The 20,303-nt window shown below is 38.0% G+C and overlaps 1 protein-coding gene across 3 annotated transcripts; it reads left to right on the top strand.

Moving 5' to 3' along the window:
• The first annotated feature begins 1,768 nt into the window (after window positions 1-1,768).
• Window positions 1,769-20,148, top strand: nars1 (asparaginyl-tRNA synthetase 1). 3 transcript variants are annotated; one of them, XM_061801786.1, is made up of 16 exons: window positions 1,769-2,167; window positions 2,263-2,335; window positions 8,093-8,175; window positions 9,805-9,870; window positions 10,163-10,255; window positions 10,374-10,463; window positions 10,649-10,727; window positions 13,204-13,274; window positions 13,483-13,569; window positions 13,774-13,995; window positions 14,991-15,190; window positions 16,948-17,083; window positions 17,173-17,286; window positions 18,162-18,293; window positions 19,021-19,152; window positions 19,249-20,148. In XM_061801786.1, the coding sequence occupies exons 2-16, from the start codon at window positions 2,293-2,295 to the stop codon at window positions 19,378-19,380; spliced, it is 1,680 nt and encodes a 559-aa protein (XP_061657770.1). In that variant the 5' UTR covers window positions 1,769-2,167; window positions 2,263-2,292; the 3' UTR covers window positions 19,381-20,148. The 3 variants fall into 3 exon arrangements, with proteins under 3 accessions (XP_061657770.1, XP_061657769.1, XP_061657768.1); XM_061801785.1 differs by having other exon boundaries at window positions 1,769-2,172; XM_061801784.1 differs by lacking the exon at window positions 1,769-2,167 and having other exon boundaries at window positions 2,179-2,335.
• Window positions 20,149-20,303: the final 155 nt, after the last annotated feature.

Raw genomic sequence — 20,303 nt, 5'->3', positions numbered from 1 at the left:
AAAACATGCAACATTAATTGGATACTCTAAATTGCCCCGAGGTGTAATTGAGAGTGTGGCTATTTGTCTCGATGTGCCCTGCGATTGGCTGGCAACCAGTTCAGGGTGTACCCCGCATCCTACCCGTTGGCAACTGGGATAGGCTCCAGCACTCCCCGCGACCATTGTGAGTATAAGTGGCAAAGAAAATGGATAGATGGATGGAAACTGGATGGGTGGCCGGATGTATTATAATAAAGCAAATTGATGTCCTTGTTATGTTAAAATAAGACATTTGCAAACATTTTCTTTTACTTTGGAAAATAACTATCAACATTTTTTCTAACTTTATGGACTAAACCACAAACTGGATTAATATATTTGTGTATTTTTCAGACTGTCAATTCAAAACTATGTACTGTTCTTGAATAAAGGAATACGTTTTTTCATACACTTCATCACCCAAAAAAACTAATCAGCAGAATGATAAATTCTTAAAATAATCCTTCCTTGTAGCCTTAGTTTTTCAAAAAATCTGAGCTGTACTTCGACTTAAGTATGGAGTTGAGCAGGACCAATTAAGGCTTCTTTATTTTGTTTTTTTAAACTTTATTTCAGAAACAAATAGGGGTCACATCAACATACACAAGCACGTCTGTGGATCACATTTACAATTTACTCCAGGAGGCTCGATATAAACGGTTCGGACATATCCATCCATCCATTTTCTGAGCCACTTATCCTCACAAGGATCATGGAAGTGCTGGAGCTTATTGTGGCTGTATTCAGGCAGGAGGCAGGATACACCCTGAACTGATTGCCAGCTAATCGCAGAGCACATAGAAACAAACAACAGTCGCACTCACAATCGCACTTGAGGGCAATTTACCATCTCCAATTAAGGCGTGTTTTTGAGATGTGGGAAGTAAACGGAATGCCCAGAGAAAACCCTTGCAGACACGGAAAGCATATTAACATTTATGAATGTCAAATTTTGCTAGAAGTACAATGAGAAGAATTTTGTTGGATTTCCTGTTACTATATGTAAAATGAGCGTGCCCAAACAGCATATCCTTCCAATATAATTTAAATGAATTATCAATATTGAGAGCAATAAAGCCACAGATAGCTCGCCACAGTTTTCTGACAATGGGGCAGTGCCAAAATAAATCAGTACACAGAGCAAAAGGTACATTATTTTACATCTTAATTACATGGATGGAATTTATGAATCATTTAGAATGAGATTTCTTTAACTCTGTTGGATATCAAGTGGGTAGGAGCCTTTTTTTTTTCAGAATCAGAATCAGCTTTAATGGAAAAGTGTGTAGAACGAGTTCATGAGGTCCATGTATTAATTGCAGTAACATACTACATGTGGAACTGTATTGCTTTCCTTTTTCTTTGAAAATGTAATGCAGTTCATCTTCCACGTCAAGAGTGGCGCTACAGCTGGTATTGGCTAGGACGCCACAGATGGCGCTTACTCTACTTTCATGGCCACCTCCGGTACCCCTATATTTTTTAAAACATTTTTTTAGTACCAAGGACCAAAGAAACAACAGTGGCCACTCTTTAACAGTGTCTGCTTGAAAATTTTGACCTAAATGACCAGATGATGCTTTATTATACAGCAAAATCAATCAAAAAGGTGGTGGCTTACGTGTAAGCGGAACCGGAACGAACAGTTAGTAAATCATAACAGCATGTGACTAAAACTGACCAACCACGAGTGATGGTCTCGCGTCATTTACGCTCAGTAAATTTTTTTTGTCGTATGATGCAATGTGGGCGTTGTCGGACGCGCGAGCCCAGAAGAATATAGAGGAAGTATAAAGCGTAGTTATTCGGCTTCCCACACAGTTTGTAGACAGGGTACAACCTACTCCAATATTATTGGCCCCGAGACATGTACTCATGCACTATGATTGGCTGTTATGTAGAATACGATCCAAAATAGCCAGATTGGAAAAGATGTGATTTTAGCGTAGAGGCTTTAATATCTTTACCACTATTCCCAAACGACCCTTATCCTAACCTTAACCTATCGTAAACTTAACCAAAACAAACGTATTTGATTTTATTTCGTACTAATGTGATAGATTCAGGGAACGTCTGTCCTCCACTGTGCTGCGTCCTGCAGTGGGGCGTGTCCTCGATAGAACCCGAGTGGGAATCCCAATCGCGGGTCAGGTTTGTGTGTGCGAGCTTCATGTCAAGCACTACAAGACGACCATATCCAGCATTTGACTCTTGCATTTTTTCCCCCCTCGTATTTATTAGTCAGCAGTCCATAACAGCGTCTGGGCCGATATGGCGACGGATATAACTAAAGGTGTGGACCATGTGTCAGTTGGTAAGTAAGAAACTCATGATTCTCTGAAGGCTAAAGCACGTTAGCCACCTAGCTTCTGGTGACATGTGTACACTAGTGCCTTACCAATTGCATCATTCACAGACAGGTTAGCCGTTAGCATGGAAGTCATTCTTGTTTTCAAAAGTTCACAGAATTTTTTTCGATGAATGGACGTGTTGCCGAACAAGTGTAGTATTTCATGTTAAGATTATAAAACTGACGTAATAAAGAAATATTAACTACCCGAATAGTAACCATTACAAATTTCATATTGCCACACAGAATACTACGTCAGCGAATTATTATTACTTATTATTTATACGACTTAATTGTTCATACAAATACTGTTAAGTAATATTAGTCAATCATTGTATAAATCATTGCGTCTTGTGCCGAGTCTGAGTGAATAGAAGGGACATGTTGTTGCGTTTCATCTTTTTGATGTTAACATAATTTACCATTACGGGAGGTACAGTGTTCAATCTAATACGGTAGCATTAATCATGATAATATAATAATAAAAAACTTTTTGGGTTTAATTGTCATAACTAAGAACTAATGTTTGTAAAAGAGTTACATCCAATGATACTGTAATACCCTCGCCTGTAGTTAGAATGACAAGAATCACTGATGCACTTCAGTTGATCAATTACCAAGAATTGTAATAATGCACGGATACAAGCGCTGTTATATTCAACAACTCATGTCCAAGCACTCCACATATTGAGCCAATGTTCAATGTTCCTCTTTCATTGTTACTTTGGACCCTTTGCCTTTCATATTTGATGTCACAACTTGAGTGAGAAAACCTGTGGCTACCTCCAATGGTAGTTCTGTTAAACCACATGAGGAAAGATGGCCCGTACCACAAATAACTGTGGCATGATGGCTCTTTTAGGGCAGGAGTATGAAGCATTTCAGCAACCCAGTTGAGAACAGAGATGGAAATCACATACAATAGGTGACAAAACCCAGTCTACAGTATTTTCTCCAAGTGCTAAAAAAAAAACAAAAAAAAAAACATCCCTGTCACATCGGACATGTTAATGGGCCTTCAAAGATACCCTCCGGAATGAATTAAAGTGATGCATGGGAGAAAAACAAACACTGGCACAGTTTCCACTGACATATTTATGTATAATATTTATACATTTTATATTTTAATAGAAAAAAACTCAAAACTCAACTAACCCTTGTTCGCTAATGATGAGTTTATTTGGATTAGAGATTTCAGTTATTTGATGGAAAATAACCCAGAGGCAACTTTCAGGAACATATCTAATGTCTGTTATATCCTTTTTTTCATACTTAGCACTTTCATTTTTTTTCATTTTTTTAACTCTTCAAGAAGGTAGGTTTCATTTAAGTACATTTCAGAATTTTCGTTTTTTTAACTCTGTGAAGAAGAATTTGAATCAGAATTTCTACTTTTACAAGTGTATTTCCACATAAATATACTGTACACTTCTACTTTGATACAGAGTATGACTACTTTAGCTCACATCAGGAAGGGTAAATAGTAAAATATGTGATTCAGGCAGTGATGTCCAACCTTTATGGAGCCAAGTCACAAATTTTATATTTGAAAAATGTCATTGAGAGTGGATATATTACCTACTGTACTTCCGGCCATCTAATAGAAGAACATTTATTAGTTCTGTCTTTCTCTGTTCTGTTTTCTCTGCTCAATGACATAAATAGATGAGCAAAGATACATTATTTCTTGTAAAGAAAAAAAAAATTTGAGCAATGAGATATGGCATACAAACGTGTGCCGGCACACTGGTTGAGAATTACTAGATTAAGTGCAAGATTTAGGGTGTTTCAAATCGCTTTGCTGATAACTTTCATCAATTGTCTGTGGGTCAATCTTGAGAACAGTCCAATGAGGCGTAGTCTTCTACCCCACAGAGGGAGGACTTACAGTATTCCTTTGAACTGGAGCGAATGCGATAGGACACATCCGTCTGTAGAGCTTCATGTCAAACAATGGAGGCAAAGCCAGTACTTGGTTTGGATTGTTATTTTAAAGTAATTATTTGGTTGGCACACTACAACTGTGCCAGGAGTGGTATGCCCACGGATCAAACTGAAGGTGTGGACAAAGTGTCTGCTGGTAGGTAAGAAAGCAATGAATCTCTATGTGCTAAGTATGCGCTCAGATTCTTTTACATTTTGACTGATGGTGAATTACATACTCCAAAAATGATCATTCATGCATTGCATGGTAGGATTATGAAACTGAACATTCACCAATGAAATAATTGCCAAATGCTAACCCATCACAGCTGTCATTTTCCACTGAATCTATGCCACATTAGTGGACTACATTCATATATCACAACTTAGTTGTTCACAAAAAATATGTAAAACAAACATTGCCTGTTGTATAAATCGTTTGTTTTTTGAATCAATTGAGTGAATTGAGCAATTAAAACTTATTCTGGTTCTCGTCTTGTCTATTTTTTGTTTATTATCACGCAAAGTACAATGTCCAGTCTAAAATGATAAGGCTAATGATCATCATTCATGCTAACAGTTTGTGATTTCTTGCTTTCATGGCTATGAGAGCCAATACATGTTTTAAGAGTTGCACCCTTTATCACAGGTCCATTATATAGTTTTATTAAGCCTTATAACAATATGGATTGAAACTGGAAATCACAAAACTACTCTTATCTTTACACTTAACTGTGCTTGAGCCTTTATTTTGTCTAGATCTATTCCTCTGCTTAATCTATTTTCTTAAGATGGCCAACCATCTAACTGTTATTTAAGAACAGAGGTCCTCAGTATGAGTCAAGAGCTAGATACTATGCTATCAGGACAATTTCACAATTCAGTATCTAAACCAAAAATCACAATACAATAAAAGTCACAGCACAAATCTACATCGTCTTTGAAATGGGAGAAAACGGGGGAGGTCTGTTCCAACTTCTAGATTTTGTGCCTCTAATCCAGGTAAAGGCGTGTGATCTGACAGTGCAACAAAACTTCCATCCATGCATTTTCGATACCACTAACCCTTATTTGGGTCGTGGGCATGCTGAAGCCTATACCAGTTTACAGTGGGTCAGAGGAAGGGTAGACCCTGGACCATTCATCAGCCAGAGGATATTCAGACAGACCTCCCACATTCGCACCTAAGGTGATAAGAGTCTTCAAATAACCTAACATGCATCTTTTTGGATATGTGGGTGGATACAGGAAAAGCCAGAGAAGCACCAAGAAAACATCGCTACATGCAAGTTTTGAGCCCAGATACGAACCCACAACTTTTATCTGTGTGCCAGATGTGGTCACCAATCGGTCACCGCTACAAAGGCTCAAATATTTATTTATTTGCAAAATGGGGGTACGGTGGAGCAACTGGTTAGAGCTTTGGCCTCACAGTTTTGAAGACTGGGGTTCAAATCCCAGCCTTGCCCGTGTGGCGTTTGCATGTTCTCCCCATGCCTGGGTGAGGTCCCCCCCCCCCCCCACATACACACATCCCAAAAATATGCATTTTATTGTGAACTCTAAAATGCCTTTAGGTATGATTGTGAGTGTGACTGTCTGTCTCTGTGCCCTGCAATTGGGTGGCCCCCAGTTCAGGGTGTACCCTGTCTTTTGCCTGTTGAAATCTGGGATAGGCTCCAACACTCCCGCGATGCCCCTGAGGATAAGCGGCTCGGAAATTGAATGAATAGAAAAAATTGTGATCCTTGATTGAAGATAAATTTAATCAGCGAGCCTCCCAACTGTATGTCACTGGCATGTGCCAACTTTTTCTGGTGATGGTCATCAGTCCACAGTGAGTAAAAGTGTGTCAACTGCAAATTCTTGTTCTGTTCAACTATTTGAGCAGAGCAAACCAGAGGAGAATCAGAAACATAGATAGTAATACAAATAAATGTGAAATTGCGGATTAGGCCGACAGTACGAGGACATTTTGTCTACGTAGTTGAGAACAGAGATGGGAATCACGTGGTTGACAGTTCTTGCAGTTATTGTCATGATATTAACTGATTAGTTTTAGCCATGATCTTGAAGTCCCTGCACATCAAAAGTGCCTTAAAACTGATTTTGGCTTCAGTGCTTAAAAAAAAAAAAAAAAAAATCCCCAAGTCACGTTGAATGTTAATGCATCTTGAAAGACGTCATCTTGAAATAGATTTAACTCGGGCATAGAAGAAAACATGGAGGACCAAATGTAGTGAAATTAAATATTTATTTCATTATGTGTCTAGTTATCATAAATTATTTACATATTTATTTGGATTCACTTATGGTGTACTCACTTGACTTTGGTGGAGTTAGCATGGGTTCAGTTTACACTCAGTGACTGTCGATATCTGCTTTGTGACTGACTGATGACCAGTTCAGGCAAATGGCAGGGTGTGTGGATATGTGCTTGTTTATTCAGTGAGTTGAGTTAACGTGCACCAGCTTCTGTCTCTATACCTGATTACCTGTGGTGTGATTACAGTTCATTTTACCTGGTGAGGGTAAACTATGTTAAATTAGCATGCAGAGATTCATTACCTTGTTAGCAATCAGCTATCCGTTACACACGATAGTCCGTAATGTTGAAGTACAGTACTTTTTTTGTGGCCATATGCACCAATATTACTGTGCAGTACAAATTTGTTTTTTTCGTGCTCTAAAATGCCCACAACACTACAAAGGCATGGAAAATCATTCAAAAAAAAAAAAAAAAGCTTGAAAATATGTCAACGCTTTACATTTTATCCAAGCTTACCATTCTGGTGTGCTTATTGTAGTAACTCTTGGCAAACCAGCTCGGTAGCTTTCATGAGCCACAAGGAATTATTGTGCTTTCTTTTTCCAAAATCAGGTAAGCTTTGATGCCATAGGCCGTTTAGCTTGACAAAAGAAAGTTGTTACTGTAGCACAAATAGTATGTTCTTGACTGCAGTAGTGTTCCAGAGACATCTCTGAAAGAAAAAATGCTACCCACGCAATGCTTCTGTCTCTCTCTCTCTCTCTCTCTCTCTCTCTCTCTCTCGCTCTCTCTCTCTTGCTCTCGCTCTCGCTCTCGCTCTCGCTCTCGCTCTCTCGCTCTCGCTCTCGCTCTCGCTCTCTCGCTCTCGCTCTCTGCGTAATCAAGGCCGCCACGTCAATAGATTTGGGCACGGGCTAATCTGTTGCCTGGATCTAGTCGTATTGTACAGTGCTGTGTAAAAGTATTGTCCCTTCTGAACATTGTTTCCCTACTTTAAGTTAAAGCTTATCAAACAAATATAAAAGATGATTATAAATCAAGTGAACTACAGTATTGGGGAAATAAACTATTCTATTACCTCAAACCCAAGCGTGTCTACCTCCAGACCCAGTCACCTAAACGGAATCTGTCCTGACAAGTTCACATCGTGATTTTGGATGTGTGTAAGTGAGTAATTTGAGGGACTAGTTTTAGTAATGTTGTTAGATATGTACTTGTCGTATCCTCGCGGAAGTATTATTAAGCCATTTAACAAGTGATACCCAATAAACTGGAACGTTATCCCTTGAGTGATTTCATCATAATGAATGAGTATTATAAAGAAATGGCGGCTCAAAACAAGACACCATATTTGTTTTGGAGAATGTTAATGTTCAGGTTATTTCTCGCACTAGTATAGTAAAAATAAAAATATCCAATCCAACTCAACAACAATTTGACTCAAAACGTATTCTGTCCTTTATCATAAATCTCAAATGAAATGTTATTTGGAGAACTTGTGCTAAAAATATTGCCCATGCCTACCACAGGTGAACTATATGTGTCAGATAAATGTGGTAACGACCAGGATGGAGATGGCTCTGAGCAGAAGCCCTTCAAGACTCCTCTCAAGGTAAGCAGCATACAGAGAATCTTTCAAGTAACATTTTAAATAGAAATGGGTTAGTACCCATATCAGAAGTCCTTATCGGGCCAATACCGGCCTTATTTTAAGGTATCCAGATCCTTGTGAAGCAGACCAGGAATAGCTCGTCCGTGCTTTTATTATCTCTAGTATGCTTGACTACTGTTATGGTCTTCTGACGACTCCCCAAAAAGAGCATTAAACCGCTGCACCTCATTCAGAATGGTCCAGCTCTGGTTCTGATCAGAACAAAGCAGTCAGAACATATAACTCCAATCCTAAAGTCCTTCCACTGGCTTCCACTCAGCTTTAGAATAGATTTGAGACTTCTGCTTCTGGTCTATATATCAATAAATTTAGTTCCTGAATACATGAAATAAATGCTTAGGGAATACAAACTCAGTAGAGCTCTTTGAGATCGACAGACTCAGATCAAATAGTGGAGCACAGAGTCAAAGACAAACATGGTGAAGCAGCATTTAGCTATTATGCTGCACACAAGTTGCCAACAGAGGTGAATCACCATGTGTGAATGTTTTTAAGTCCAGGTTGAAAATGCTTCTTTTTTTATCATGCTTTCCACTTTTAATAATATTTCTTGCACTGCACACTGTTTTTAATTGTACTTTTTCATTTTTTACATGTCATTTGTATAGTTTTTTTCCCATTTTAAATGTTTTATATCTTTGTTTTCACATCCTTTTAATCATCTAAAGGACACTGAGTTACCTTTGGTTATTGAAATGCACGATTTAAAAAAAATTGCTTTACTTTGCTTATGTACCATGCACACTTTATTTTTGACAATTGTTTTGAGGAGGGGGGAATGTACATTATACACGAGAAATTATGGTATTCATTGGAGCCCTAGATAGTACCCATCAAGGATGCTTCCCGGAATAGGTGAAAATTGAATTTAATTCCTGTGCTACAAACACAATATTAATGAGAATAGAATGTTTACACTACTGAACATATTCTTGCCTCAAAATTGTTTCACCTTGCTTCTACTTCAAGGTGAAAAAAATCCTCCTAACCATTAATTGACGCTATATTACAACAGTTAGACAAATCATGAGTGTAATGACCGAATGAAAGAGAGTTCCTTTTTAACTATCATGCCATTGTATTAATTTAAATTTTATGTGTCAAAAGTACTATTGGTTATTTAAGTGAATAATTGTATTTGATCAGTCTGGAAAAAAGCAGTATCTCTAATTTCCGACATTGAGAACTATGATTCAATTGTAAAAATAGTTAACCACTGTTAATAGTGGTGTGTGAAACAAAGCTTTAACCTAAATTCATGTTGCCAATGTGAATTGTGTAAATTTTTTTAAATTCTCAAAAGAAGGGGAAAAAAACAAGTAAAACTCCAAACTTAATCCTTTGATGCTCATTAAACAGAGTGCAGTGAGGTAATATTCACATCATACAAGTTTATATTACTTTAAATAAATAAATAAAAAGTTTTTGTGACCTTTGTAATTTTTTCTTACAATAGTTAAAGAAACATTTATTTTTATTTTTTTCATTTTTTTAAAATAATAGTGCTAAGAATATTCGCGATATTTTCACCCCAATATCTGATTGTATTTTTTGTGTTTCCCTTCACAGGCTCTGCTCTTCACTGGCCAAGAACCATTCCCAACAATCTATGTAGACTCAAAGAAAGAGGATGAGGTAACAGACAATTTATTACTTCTTTTTGTTGTTCTGGTTGTTCTTGTTGCTACTTATATTTCTTAGACATTTATTCTTGTCCACTATGTAAATAATAATTTTTTTTATTAAATGTAAGTGTAATACTCTTGATATTTTGGACATTATCTAATGTGATTCCCTGCACCTTTTGAAGAATTGTACTGTACATTATCTAACGAGATTGCCTGTGTATTATGAATAAATTGTAGCTATTGTATATCACTGACGGTGGTAACTTCCAGTATTTTGATACCTTATTTGTTTCTGTCAGCGTTGGGTAGTGATTTCTAAGACACAGATGAAGAATGCAAAGAAAGCTTTTCACCGTGAACAGGCCAAGAATGAGTCGAAAGACAAGAAGGAGGTGTGTGCGTCTCTTACCCTTTAACATAAGCAAATGCAATATACACGCATGTGTATAATCCTTTTTTGTGGTTGTTGATTAGTCTTGACAGTTGTTTTTTTTGGTCCTTATTTTACAGGCAGAAGACAGTGAGAGGAGAGAGAAGAACCTTGAGGAAGCCAAGAAAATCATTATTGAAAAGGATCCCAGTTTGGCCGAGCCTGAGACGGTTGGTCTTTGATTTTATTTTTTCCTCATCACAACAAGAAATCCAAAATCATAATTGCTTTTTGATCACTGGAATCTTGATAACCAAGCGACAATATGTTGCTGAAGTGGGATGCATTTGGTAGAGTTTTTCAGCTTCCCTTTTGCTTTTCTTTATGTGGACTAATTTGAATTGTGTTTTTCCAGGTAAAAATCAGTCATCTAGGACCAAAGAGAGGTCAGAGAGTTAAAGTGTTTGGATGGGTTCATCGCCTTAGGAGACAAGGTTAAGACACTACAAGTCATGTGTATAGCTACAGTGGCCTTCCTGATTTCTTATTCTTTTGTACGTTTGTCGCACTTAAATGTTTCTCATCGTGAAACAAATTTAAATATTAGACAACATAAGTAAACATAAAATGTATTGTTCAGATGATTTTTTTATTATGGAGAGAAAATACAAAGGCAAATGCCCCTGTGTGAAAGTGTTTTTTTTTTTTTTAACCCCCGTTAAACCAACCATGGTTTATCATACCTGACTTCAGATTATCAAGCCACACTAAGGCCTGATACTGCCACACTTGTTCTCAATCAAGAAATAAATAGGGCCGACCTCACAAAGCGAAGTAGGCCAAAAGCTAGATATGCTCTCAAATCTAAAGACATAAAGGAAGAGATGAGAAAAATGTTAATTGGGCTCACTTTGGAAAAGGTTATAAAGCAATTTCTAATGCTTTGGGACTCCATGGAGCGACCTGTTTTCCACAGATGTCAAAAACAACACAACAATTGTGAAGCTTCCTAGTAGTGGCCAGCCAACCAAAATTACCTGAAGAATGCAGGGAGGACCAATGTTCCCTCTAAGCTGCGCAACTGCGTATTTGCGCAATGGACGCACACTTTCAGTGCAGAGAAAAACAGATCTAGCTCAGTGAACTACAGCCCGACGTGTTTTTTTTTTTTGTTTGTTTGTTTATTTTTTGTTTAACACGGCAGCACACTGCCTCTCACAAAGAGTGAGCCACACCAGGCCACACACTCTACTTCCTAGTTTACCTGACACCCCCCACCCCCTCCATTTTAAAGGGGTACACTCATAATTACAAACACCGGGGTATGTGAATAATAGAAGAAAAAGTGGTGAAACTGGATGAGATCTTCTCTTTTTTGAGTGAGAAAGGTCTGGTCTGAAGCCAAAGTAGAAAGTGCAGGATGAGATGATGTGTAATGTTAAAATTCCACCTAGGCACAGCCTGACCGGGGATGAAAGCACAGACAATATATTGCCCAAAAAGCTAATTCTGTATTTTAAATATAGGAGGCAACATAACATTAACCTTAAAACTATTTTGAGCATCATTCAGCTTTCAACATGCATTGTGCAAGCAATAATTCAGTTTTACACCAAGAAAAACATACGGGGATATCATTGTGGGTTAAAAAAAATGAAACAAAGTTGGAAGTGACATTTCAAGTTTATATTTAAGTTGGCTTGGTATGTATTTGCATACTAATGTATTTTTTTTTCGTTTGTTGATATTTTCAGTGTGAGTTTGCAAAAACACAATTGTTCTTAAAAATGTTCTTATGGGAATGTAATCTGAACCTTTTAGTGAGCCATGTAACTTCAATGGATGACACCGATTGACCACAGTGCATACGTCTGTGTTGCTCTCACAGTGGTCAAAAGGAGCGCTCACGGCCTTAGTGTGTTTGTTCAGACACGTAAAAAATTAGAAGGGAACATTGGCGACTCTTCTAAACATCCAAAGAATAGCAGGCCTCACTTCCCTGAGTCAAGGTCAGTGTTCATGAAAGGAAAAAGACTAGGTAAAAATGACCTGCATGATAGAGTTCCAAGACAAAAACCACTGCTGAGCAGAACGGACATCAAGGCTGGTATAAATTTTGTCAGAAGACATCATGATGATCTCCAAGACACTTGGGAAAATACTCGTTGGTCAGAAGAGACAAAAGTTAATTTTTTTTTTAAAGTGTCTCCTGTTAAATCTGGCGTAAAACTAATACTGGATTTAAAAAAAAAAGAACATCAAACCCAAAGTAAATATGAATATAATAATATAATGGTACCATGAACTATGCTGTCTACCAAAAAATCATGGAGATTATCCAGTCATCTGTTCACGACTGCCATTTTAAACGAATTTGGGCTCTGTAACAGGACAATGATCCAAAACACACTCTCAAATGAAACTCTGTACGGCTGAAGAAAAACAAAATTAAGACTTTGAAATGGCCTAATCGAAGTACTAGCCCAAATCCTGTTGAGATTCTGTGGCATGACCTCAAAAAGAGAGAAGTTCATGTTTGAAAAGCCTCCAATGTGGCTGAATTACAATATTTCTCTGAAGAAGAGGGGCCAAAATTATCAGTGTATAGTGTGGGTTGCAAATGCTTGATTGCAGTTATTGCTGCTCAGTGTGGCCTAACCAGTTATTCGGTTTAGGGTGCAATTATATATTTTTTTCCACACACGGACATGTAGATATTGATTTTTTTTTTTTTTGTCTTTTTTTCTGTCCTTAATAATAAAAAAAAAAGAATTTAAAAACGGTAAACTTTCGTGTTTACATATTGTTTTTGACTAGTAATTAATTTGTTTGATGATGGGGAAACATTCAAGTGTGACAAACATGAAAAAAATAGAAATCGGGAAAGGGACCAACAGTATTTCACACCAATGTATAATCGGTGCGCTCTAAAATATGTTAACCCATTTTAATTGAATTGTTTACCTACAGGGAAAAATTTGATGTTTATCGTGCTGAGGGATGGCACTGGTTTCCTGCAGTGTGTCCTGTCTGATAAACTGGTAAACTTCAATAATTATCCTTTTTTGACAGTGTTTTGTCCAGTGAGTGATATCACTCATTATAACATATTGTTCTTCTCTGTGGTTATGTGGTTTTAAATGATAAAAAGGTTGCTCAATATAGAGAATGTCTGGGGAAGTGTTTTTATATTAATCTCTAAAAATTTATGAACATCTACTAACTCACTGGTCCCGTTTTTGTCTCCAGTGTCAGTGCTACAATGGCTTAGTTTTGTCTACTGAGAGCAGTGTAGCTCTTTATGGGATAGTCACTCCAGTTCCTAAAGGAAAACAGGTAAACACAACTGTTTAACATGCACACAAGCAGGAGAACACGGTGAAATGTTTTGCAGTAACATTCCATGTCATTTGTTGGAGATTATATATTCCATGCATTTCTAAAGGAGATATGTTTTTGAATCTCTTTCACAATGTAAAACCATTTCCAGAGTCTTATTTACATCTGTCACATGTTTTTTTTTTGTCAAAATATCACTAGGCACCAGGAGGCCACGAGCTCCACTGCGACTTCTGGGAGCTGATTGGGCTGGCACCAGCAGGCGGGGCTGACAACATTTTGAACGAGGACTCTGACGTGGACGTCCAGCTTAACAACCGACACATGATGATCAGAGGAGAAAATGTATCCAAGATCCTCAAAATCCGATCCATCGTCACACAGTGCTTCAGGGACCACTTCTTCAGCCGTGGTTACTATGAGGTGAAGCACACCAACAAGAAGTCATATTAGTTTAGCAAGACTACCTGATAACGCAGCATCTGTTCACCAAATAGAATATTTTTTTACAACCAGTTTTTAAAATCATGAAAAATCGTCATCTCCTTACTCCTCTTGTAGTGTGTGGTGTATGACCAACACAGTACCTGACACACACACATTAGTTCCACCAACAATTTTTTGTGAGGCTCTGACAAAGTACTAACACTAACATGTGAAGGGTAGCATGATGCCACAAGGCATCCAGACTATCGAAAAATACGTAGATGAAATGAAAGAAGCTCGTGAAACTTGACTTATTTGGTAACTGCATTGCGCTTGCTCCTTGTCATTTTTACTGTGGTGAATGACTTGGGATACATGTTAGATAAATATTCTACACGTAAGCTTCATGTTGCTTCTGTTGTGGTTCATTGATGTTTGCACCAGACTTGAGATTTTTTTTTTTTTTAGGGTTAAAGAAGCATGTTGAAAATTTGTTGTGCTGAGTCTTTTCCAAGAATATTTGGGAGGAAATCTCACTCAAATAACCGTTTAGGGACATCTGATAATGGGGCCTTTGGTAATTTTTACCGGAAAGGAGGAATTGGATTAAATATTGACCCAATTATCATTAATTGTCTTCCTGGTTGTAATTTAGATAAATCAATAACTTATTTTATACTCCCTAGAAAATGTAAATGTTTATCCTTAGTCTTCATGTGAGTTTTCTTGAGGCTACATAGCTGTTGATTCCCAATCCATTGCACTTTTGTTGCAGTGTATTAAAATGCTCTCTTAAACTTTCGTCACACATGAACAATCTACACACTTTATCTGTAAGCATTAAAGTAACCTGTTGTCAGTTGAATCATACCATCTATACTATACTGTACACTCAATGTTGGCATTTCACCTATTTGCTTAGTGACTTTTATTGACTATTCATTTGATGGACACAACAATTCAGTCTTGACATCTTCCTGTTTCCTGCGCAGGTTTGTCCTCCAACTTTAGTGCAGACTCAGGTGGAGGGTGGATCCACACTGTTTAGTTTCAACTACTTTGGTGAGGAGGCTTTCCTGACACAGTCCTCGCAGTTTTACCTGGAGACGTGCATACCTGCACTGGGCGACAATTTCTGCATTGCTCAGTCATACCGAGCTGAGCAGTCTCGCACCCGCAGACACCTTGCAGAGTAAGCGTGCCATTCTACTTTCCAGTCAAGCAAAACAAATGAAATTGATTTCAGTCCACATGAAAAGAGAGTAACCTTGAAGTGAACCCAGGATTGCAGCCAGAAAACAATGTGCACGTTAGTCACTATACTGCAAACATTTTCAATCTCACCAAGAATATTTATTTCTCATCAAAACTGATCTGATCACACTTAAAATAAGATTCATCATGTAAAAAGTAACTTTTTTTCACGGTAATGTTTTAAAAAACTGACTGTACGCCAATGGGTTAAGGTTAAGTTCAATGCTGCTTATTTAAGTACAATGACTAGAAATAAGACAAAGGGCTTTGTTCACACTGCAGGCCAATTTAAATGTATTTTTTTTTGTATCGGACCCAGAACTTTTTCCATATGTGATATAAATCAGTATGTATCCCAACATGGGCGCAATATTGTTGCTCATGGTGTGCTCTCCAAACTTTGTCATCTGAAGGTGAAAATATACAACTCACAAACTCACTATTTTATGCCTGAACAGACGCGATAAACGGAGACTGCAGACAAAGAAGGATCAAATAGTACCGAAAGATGCTTTACGACTGATAGATTACATCAAAATGGTCTTTCTTGCTGATCGGCCAGTTGGTTTTGATGTAATAATTTGCCGATCAGTTCCAGGAGACATTTACTCCACATCACGGTTGTGCACGTTATATCTGAATCTGGAGACTAGTTTATTTTCAAGTCTTAGTATTCATGTAGTTTTTTTTTTTTTTGCGTCTTTTGATATAGTACTGTAAATATCTGATGACCAATAGTTATTTAAAAAAAACGTTGGTGCAATGGGAGAGACAAGACTACACATAATGTGCAGCTCAGACTACGGTGCACTTAAGTCTTAAATTTTCTCCTAAATAGACCGGGCACCCTATAATACACACCTTATGTGCACGCCAAGTTCCAAAATCTGTAAATGGTGTTGTGTGACTACTCCAATGAAGTACAACCAAACACATGGAAATTACATTGTTGGCATACATGCTAGCATGTTTCAGCATGCATGAATGCTACCACATGATGGCGCTCACGAGTGAGGAACAATTGCAGTTTTACATACGTAAGCAGAAGCTTACATGCCCCCATACACTGACCGTGTAGGCAAGTCATTAGTCACCATGTTGTTCAGACTCATGGTCTCATCAAAACTAAAATGATCTAGCTTCTTCTGCATACTTGTGTAAAATTGCAATTGTTCCTCACTGCCTTGTGAGCCTCACCATGTAATACCATGCATGCTTACACATACACTATTCTGCATGTATGCTATGTATGTAACCACCATGTTTCGTTGTTGTTAATTAAAATAGTCCCTCAAAAAAACATTTAAAGAGTTTGGACATTGATGCACACAAGATGTGTCGTATTATACGGCGCCCTGTCCATGTTGGGGAAAATTTAAGACTTAAGTCTGCCTTATGGTCGCGAAAATACAGTACATATCATACATAGGCACTTTAAAACAGCATCAATTGTTTGCGGGGGGGTTGGGACGCAAACAACAAACAAACAAAAAAAATTATTAGGTTTTGCAGTGTAGTGGTTGCTGTCTGCTTAATTCCGAGTGAAGGTGCTTCTGTAACCTACTTAAACCTGGCTGGTTTTGTACTAGTATAGCAGGCAAAAAAAACATTTATACAGTGGAGAAATACATTAAAAAAATCTCACATTACAAAAATGTCAATTATGATATAGCATTACCGTTTATTTGTGTGCAGGTACACTCACATTGAAGCAGAGTGTCCCTTCATAACTTTTGAGGACCTGCTGGAGAAAGTGCAGGACTTGGTGTGTGATGTTGTGGACCGAGTTCTAAAATCCCCCGCTGCACCACTACTTCATGACATCAACCCGGTACCAAGCTCGATTACCTACACTTTTTCTGTTTTTGGAGGGAGAAATTGCATTATAATGGTCCTTTTTGATTTTCTGATAAACTTCAGGACTTCAAACCACCTAAAAGGCCATTCAAGAGGATGAACTACTCTGATGCCATCAAGTGGCTCAAAGAACACGATGTGAAGAAGGAGGATGGCACCTACTATGAGTTTGGAGAGGTAAGGATAACACAGACAACGCTGCATTGCCGCGACTGCCGTGGAGAAAGCAAAAGGAAGACGGTAAATAGGACGCCATCTTAGTAGAACGCGCCTTCTTGTGCGTGCCATTGACGTATCTGCCACACCTGAATCAAGCGTTGAGATGGACGCTAGGCTGATGTCTTTTTTGGGGCATGCTGTAACACGTTCGACCAAAATTGCCTTGCGTTTGACACATTGAGCACTCCTGCCCTATAGATTATCACTGGGGTTTAGAGCCGACAGGTTGGCTGGCCAGTCAAGCGCTGTGATGGCATGGGCATCAAACCAGGTTTCATTGTTTCTGGCGTAATGGGGAGGAACCCAGTCCTGGTGGAAGATGAAGTCTGCATTTCCATACAGATCCTTTGTCCACTAAAACATTCTGGTAAACATGTGGGGACCTGGGATTTAAAAGAGCAGAATACCCAACAAACAGACTAGCACCCACACTAGACATTGCACCCCAAATAATGATTTAATATTTCACATTGGACTTCCTGTAATAATAGCAACCTCAGAGATCATTTGCTGTGCTTGTTTTTTCACGGCAGTTGTTTTTTGTTGTTTGATCATTAATCCATAAATTTTTGATTTCATGATGTTGGCTTTTTTTTAACTGGAACCCCAAATTATGTAAAAATGTTTTTACAAAAGAAATTTGCAAATATGTAATTTTCCGAAACTGTGACAATACGGGGCTTATCGGAACGTAGGACTAGTTCTGTACGTACTAAAATTTGACTTCATTGCAAAAAATAATTTTCTGGGCTCAACAATCAATTCCTTTTATAGTGAAAGTGCAATCCAGGTAACCTCCCTCTCATTTGTCTTTTCTGTCAATGTGCTTTCAGGACATCCCTGAGGCCCCCGAGAGGCTCATGACGGACGCCATCAATGAAACCATTTTGCTTTGTCGTTTCCCAGCTGAGATCAAGTCCTTCTACATGCAGCGTTGCCCTGAGGACAGACGGCTCACTGAGTCGGTAGGCACCATTATTTGTCGGACTGGCTTCAGTTAAAAGTTTAAGTCCTGAACTCTGCCAAGGCCAACGATCTCAATTGGTTCAACACCTACAGTGTGCACCTTTTGCTGTAATGTCGACTTAGTAGGGGACTTTCTTTTAATTACACTGCCTCTGTATCCAGTTAGGTCAGTGTTTCTCTAAACTGAAGGTGTGCAACATTTTTAACTTGCCTGTATATTGTAAAAATCAATTTAAAAAAGAGAAATATTTCCACGATAGCGTGGGGTTGTGAAAAATGAACTGTGATTTACCTACTTTTCTAAAATATGGGTGTAGTCTGTCTTTTGCCCATTGCTTACTGGGATGGGCTCAGGCACTCCCATGACAGTTATGGGGATAATCGGCTTGGAAAATGGACATGGACATCTTGTTTCCTTTATCATATTATATTAGGATACAGTTTGTGCCAAAATGCTGACTTTCTGGTGCATACACTTCAGACTAATATCACATAGGCTTACAACAAAGAATCCAAATGACATAAAACTTGCATTTGCTAATAATGCAAAAGCAAGCACAATGACTGTTTCAACAATTCTGACTTCTACTTTTAGCCAACACATTAACTGAATATTAAATCATTACAGAACTAATTCCCTGTAAAGACATTTCGATGGAAATTGAAAACACTCTCAAGTTGTGAAAAATTACGTGCCACCTTGACACCCATCCACCCCCCATGCAGGTTGACGTTTTAATGCCAAACGTGGGAGAGATTGCCGGAGCCTCAATGCGTATCTGGGATACTGAGGATCTGTATGAGGGCTACAAGAGGGAGGGAATTGACCCTGCTGTGTACTACTGGTATACTGATCAGGTAACTGACTGCTTTCTGGGAACATTTTTTGCTCCTTTAACTAAATTAGAATTTTTACAATTTGTGCTCTATGAATTTCTTCATTGTGCTTTTCAGAGGAAATACGGCACATGTCCTCACGGTGGTTATGGCCTGGGTCTTGATCGTTTCCTCACTTGGCTGCTGAACAGACACCACATCAGAGATGTCTGCCTTTACCCAAGATTCATCCAACGCTGCCGGCCCTAAATACAAAACATACCCAACACACTTATGGAACCATCAATTATAGAAACTACAATAATGAATCATCTATGGTAATTTACATTTTTTTCCTTTTTTTTTTTTTTTTGTTCAGCTTCATTTATCACGTCCAAATCAAAAATATTTCACCGTGTAGTGCTCAGCCAACATTCTGATTACTCATTGCAGTCACTTCAGATTATTTACGTCCACTTGTGTTCTCAAAAACAAACACATTTTCTGTAACTGTGAAGTACTGCACAAGCTTGATTGTTTCCTCCCTTAAATGTAGTCCTTCTAGTGCGCTATCCTTGGGTTCGTAAGAAGTGGAAACATTGCTCAATGGTTATTTTATATTATTTTATTTTATTTACAATTGGTGCACTCATTTTACTCTCCTGTCCAAATAACCTAGGAACAAAAGATGTCTGCTTTTCTCATTTCTCCAAGTTGTTAAAGTGAAAAAAATGTCTCTAGTTTTGAAATAAGAAGGTTGTTGTAGCCTTTCATGAGGGGAGGACAAGGCAAGAAAGTACACATGCACATATTGATCATGCTAATGTGTTTTTAGAATTGGGTAAAACTTTCTAATCAAGTAACATTAGCAATGGGCTGAAGAACATGTGACTCTGGTCTTGCAAGAAAGTGAACCAAAGCCTTGACTGCTATTTGTCCATCAATTGATTGCAGTTTTATACATGTCATGAAATGTTTTTCTCTTTTTTGTCATCTGATCAAGCTAGAAGACGCCACCAATAAAACAAAAACAAATTATCTTGTGATTAGGTATGCTTTTTTTTTTTTTTCTCTCATAATTCAGGTTCTCTCTTTGACTGCTTGCACAGATCACTGACCGAATCAGCATTGGATATTTGAAACATTCTAGTGTATTCATTTTGTTTAGACCATTGGGAAAAAAAAATGCTCAC

The sequence above is a fragment of the Syngnathoides biaculeatus genome, chromosome 17, assembly GCF_019802595.1.
Source record: "Syngnathoides biaculeatus isolate LvHL_M chromosome 17, ASM1980259v1, whole genome shotgun sequence".
Classification (NCBI taxonomy): domain Eukaryota; kingdom Metazoa; phylum Chordata; class Actinopteri; order Syngnathiformes; family Syngnathidae; genus Syngnathoides; species Syngnathoides biaculeatus.
This window is presented reverse-complemented; position numbering and strand designations above follow the sequence as displayed.

Excerpts from the sequence above, each read along its gene's own strand:
- nars1 (XM_061801786.1), top strand. The coding sequence starts at position 2,293 with ATGGCGACGGATATAACTAAAGGTGTGGACCATGTGTCAGTTG. Across the intron at positions 2,336-8,092 it reads TGTGGACCATGTGTCAGTTG|GTGAACTATATGTGTCAGAT; the intron begins GTAAGTAAGAAA and ends TGCCTACCACAG. Across the intron at positions 10,464-10,648 it reads GTTTGGCCGAGCCTGAGACG|GTAAAAATCAGTCATCTAGG; the intron begins GTTGGTCTTTGA and ends GTGTTTTTCCAG.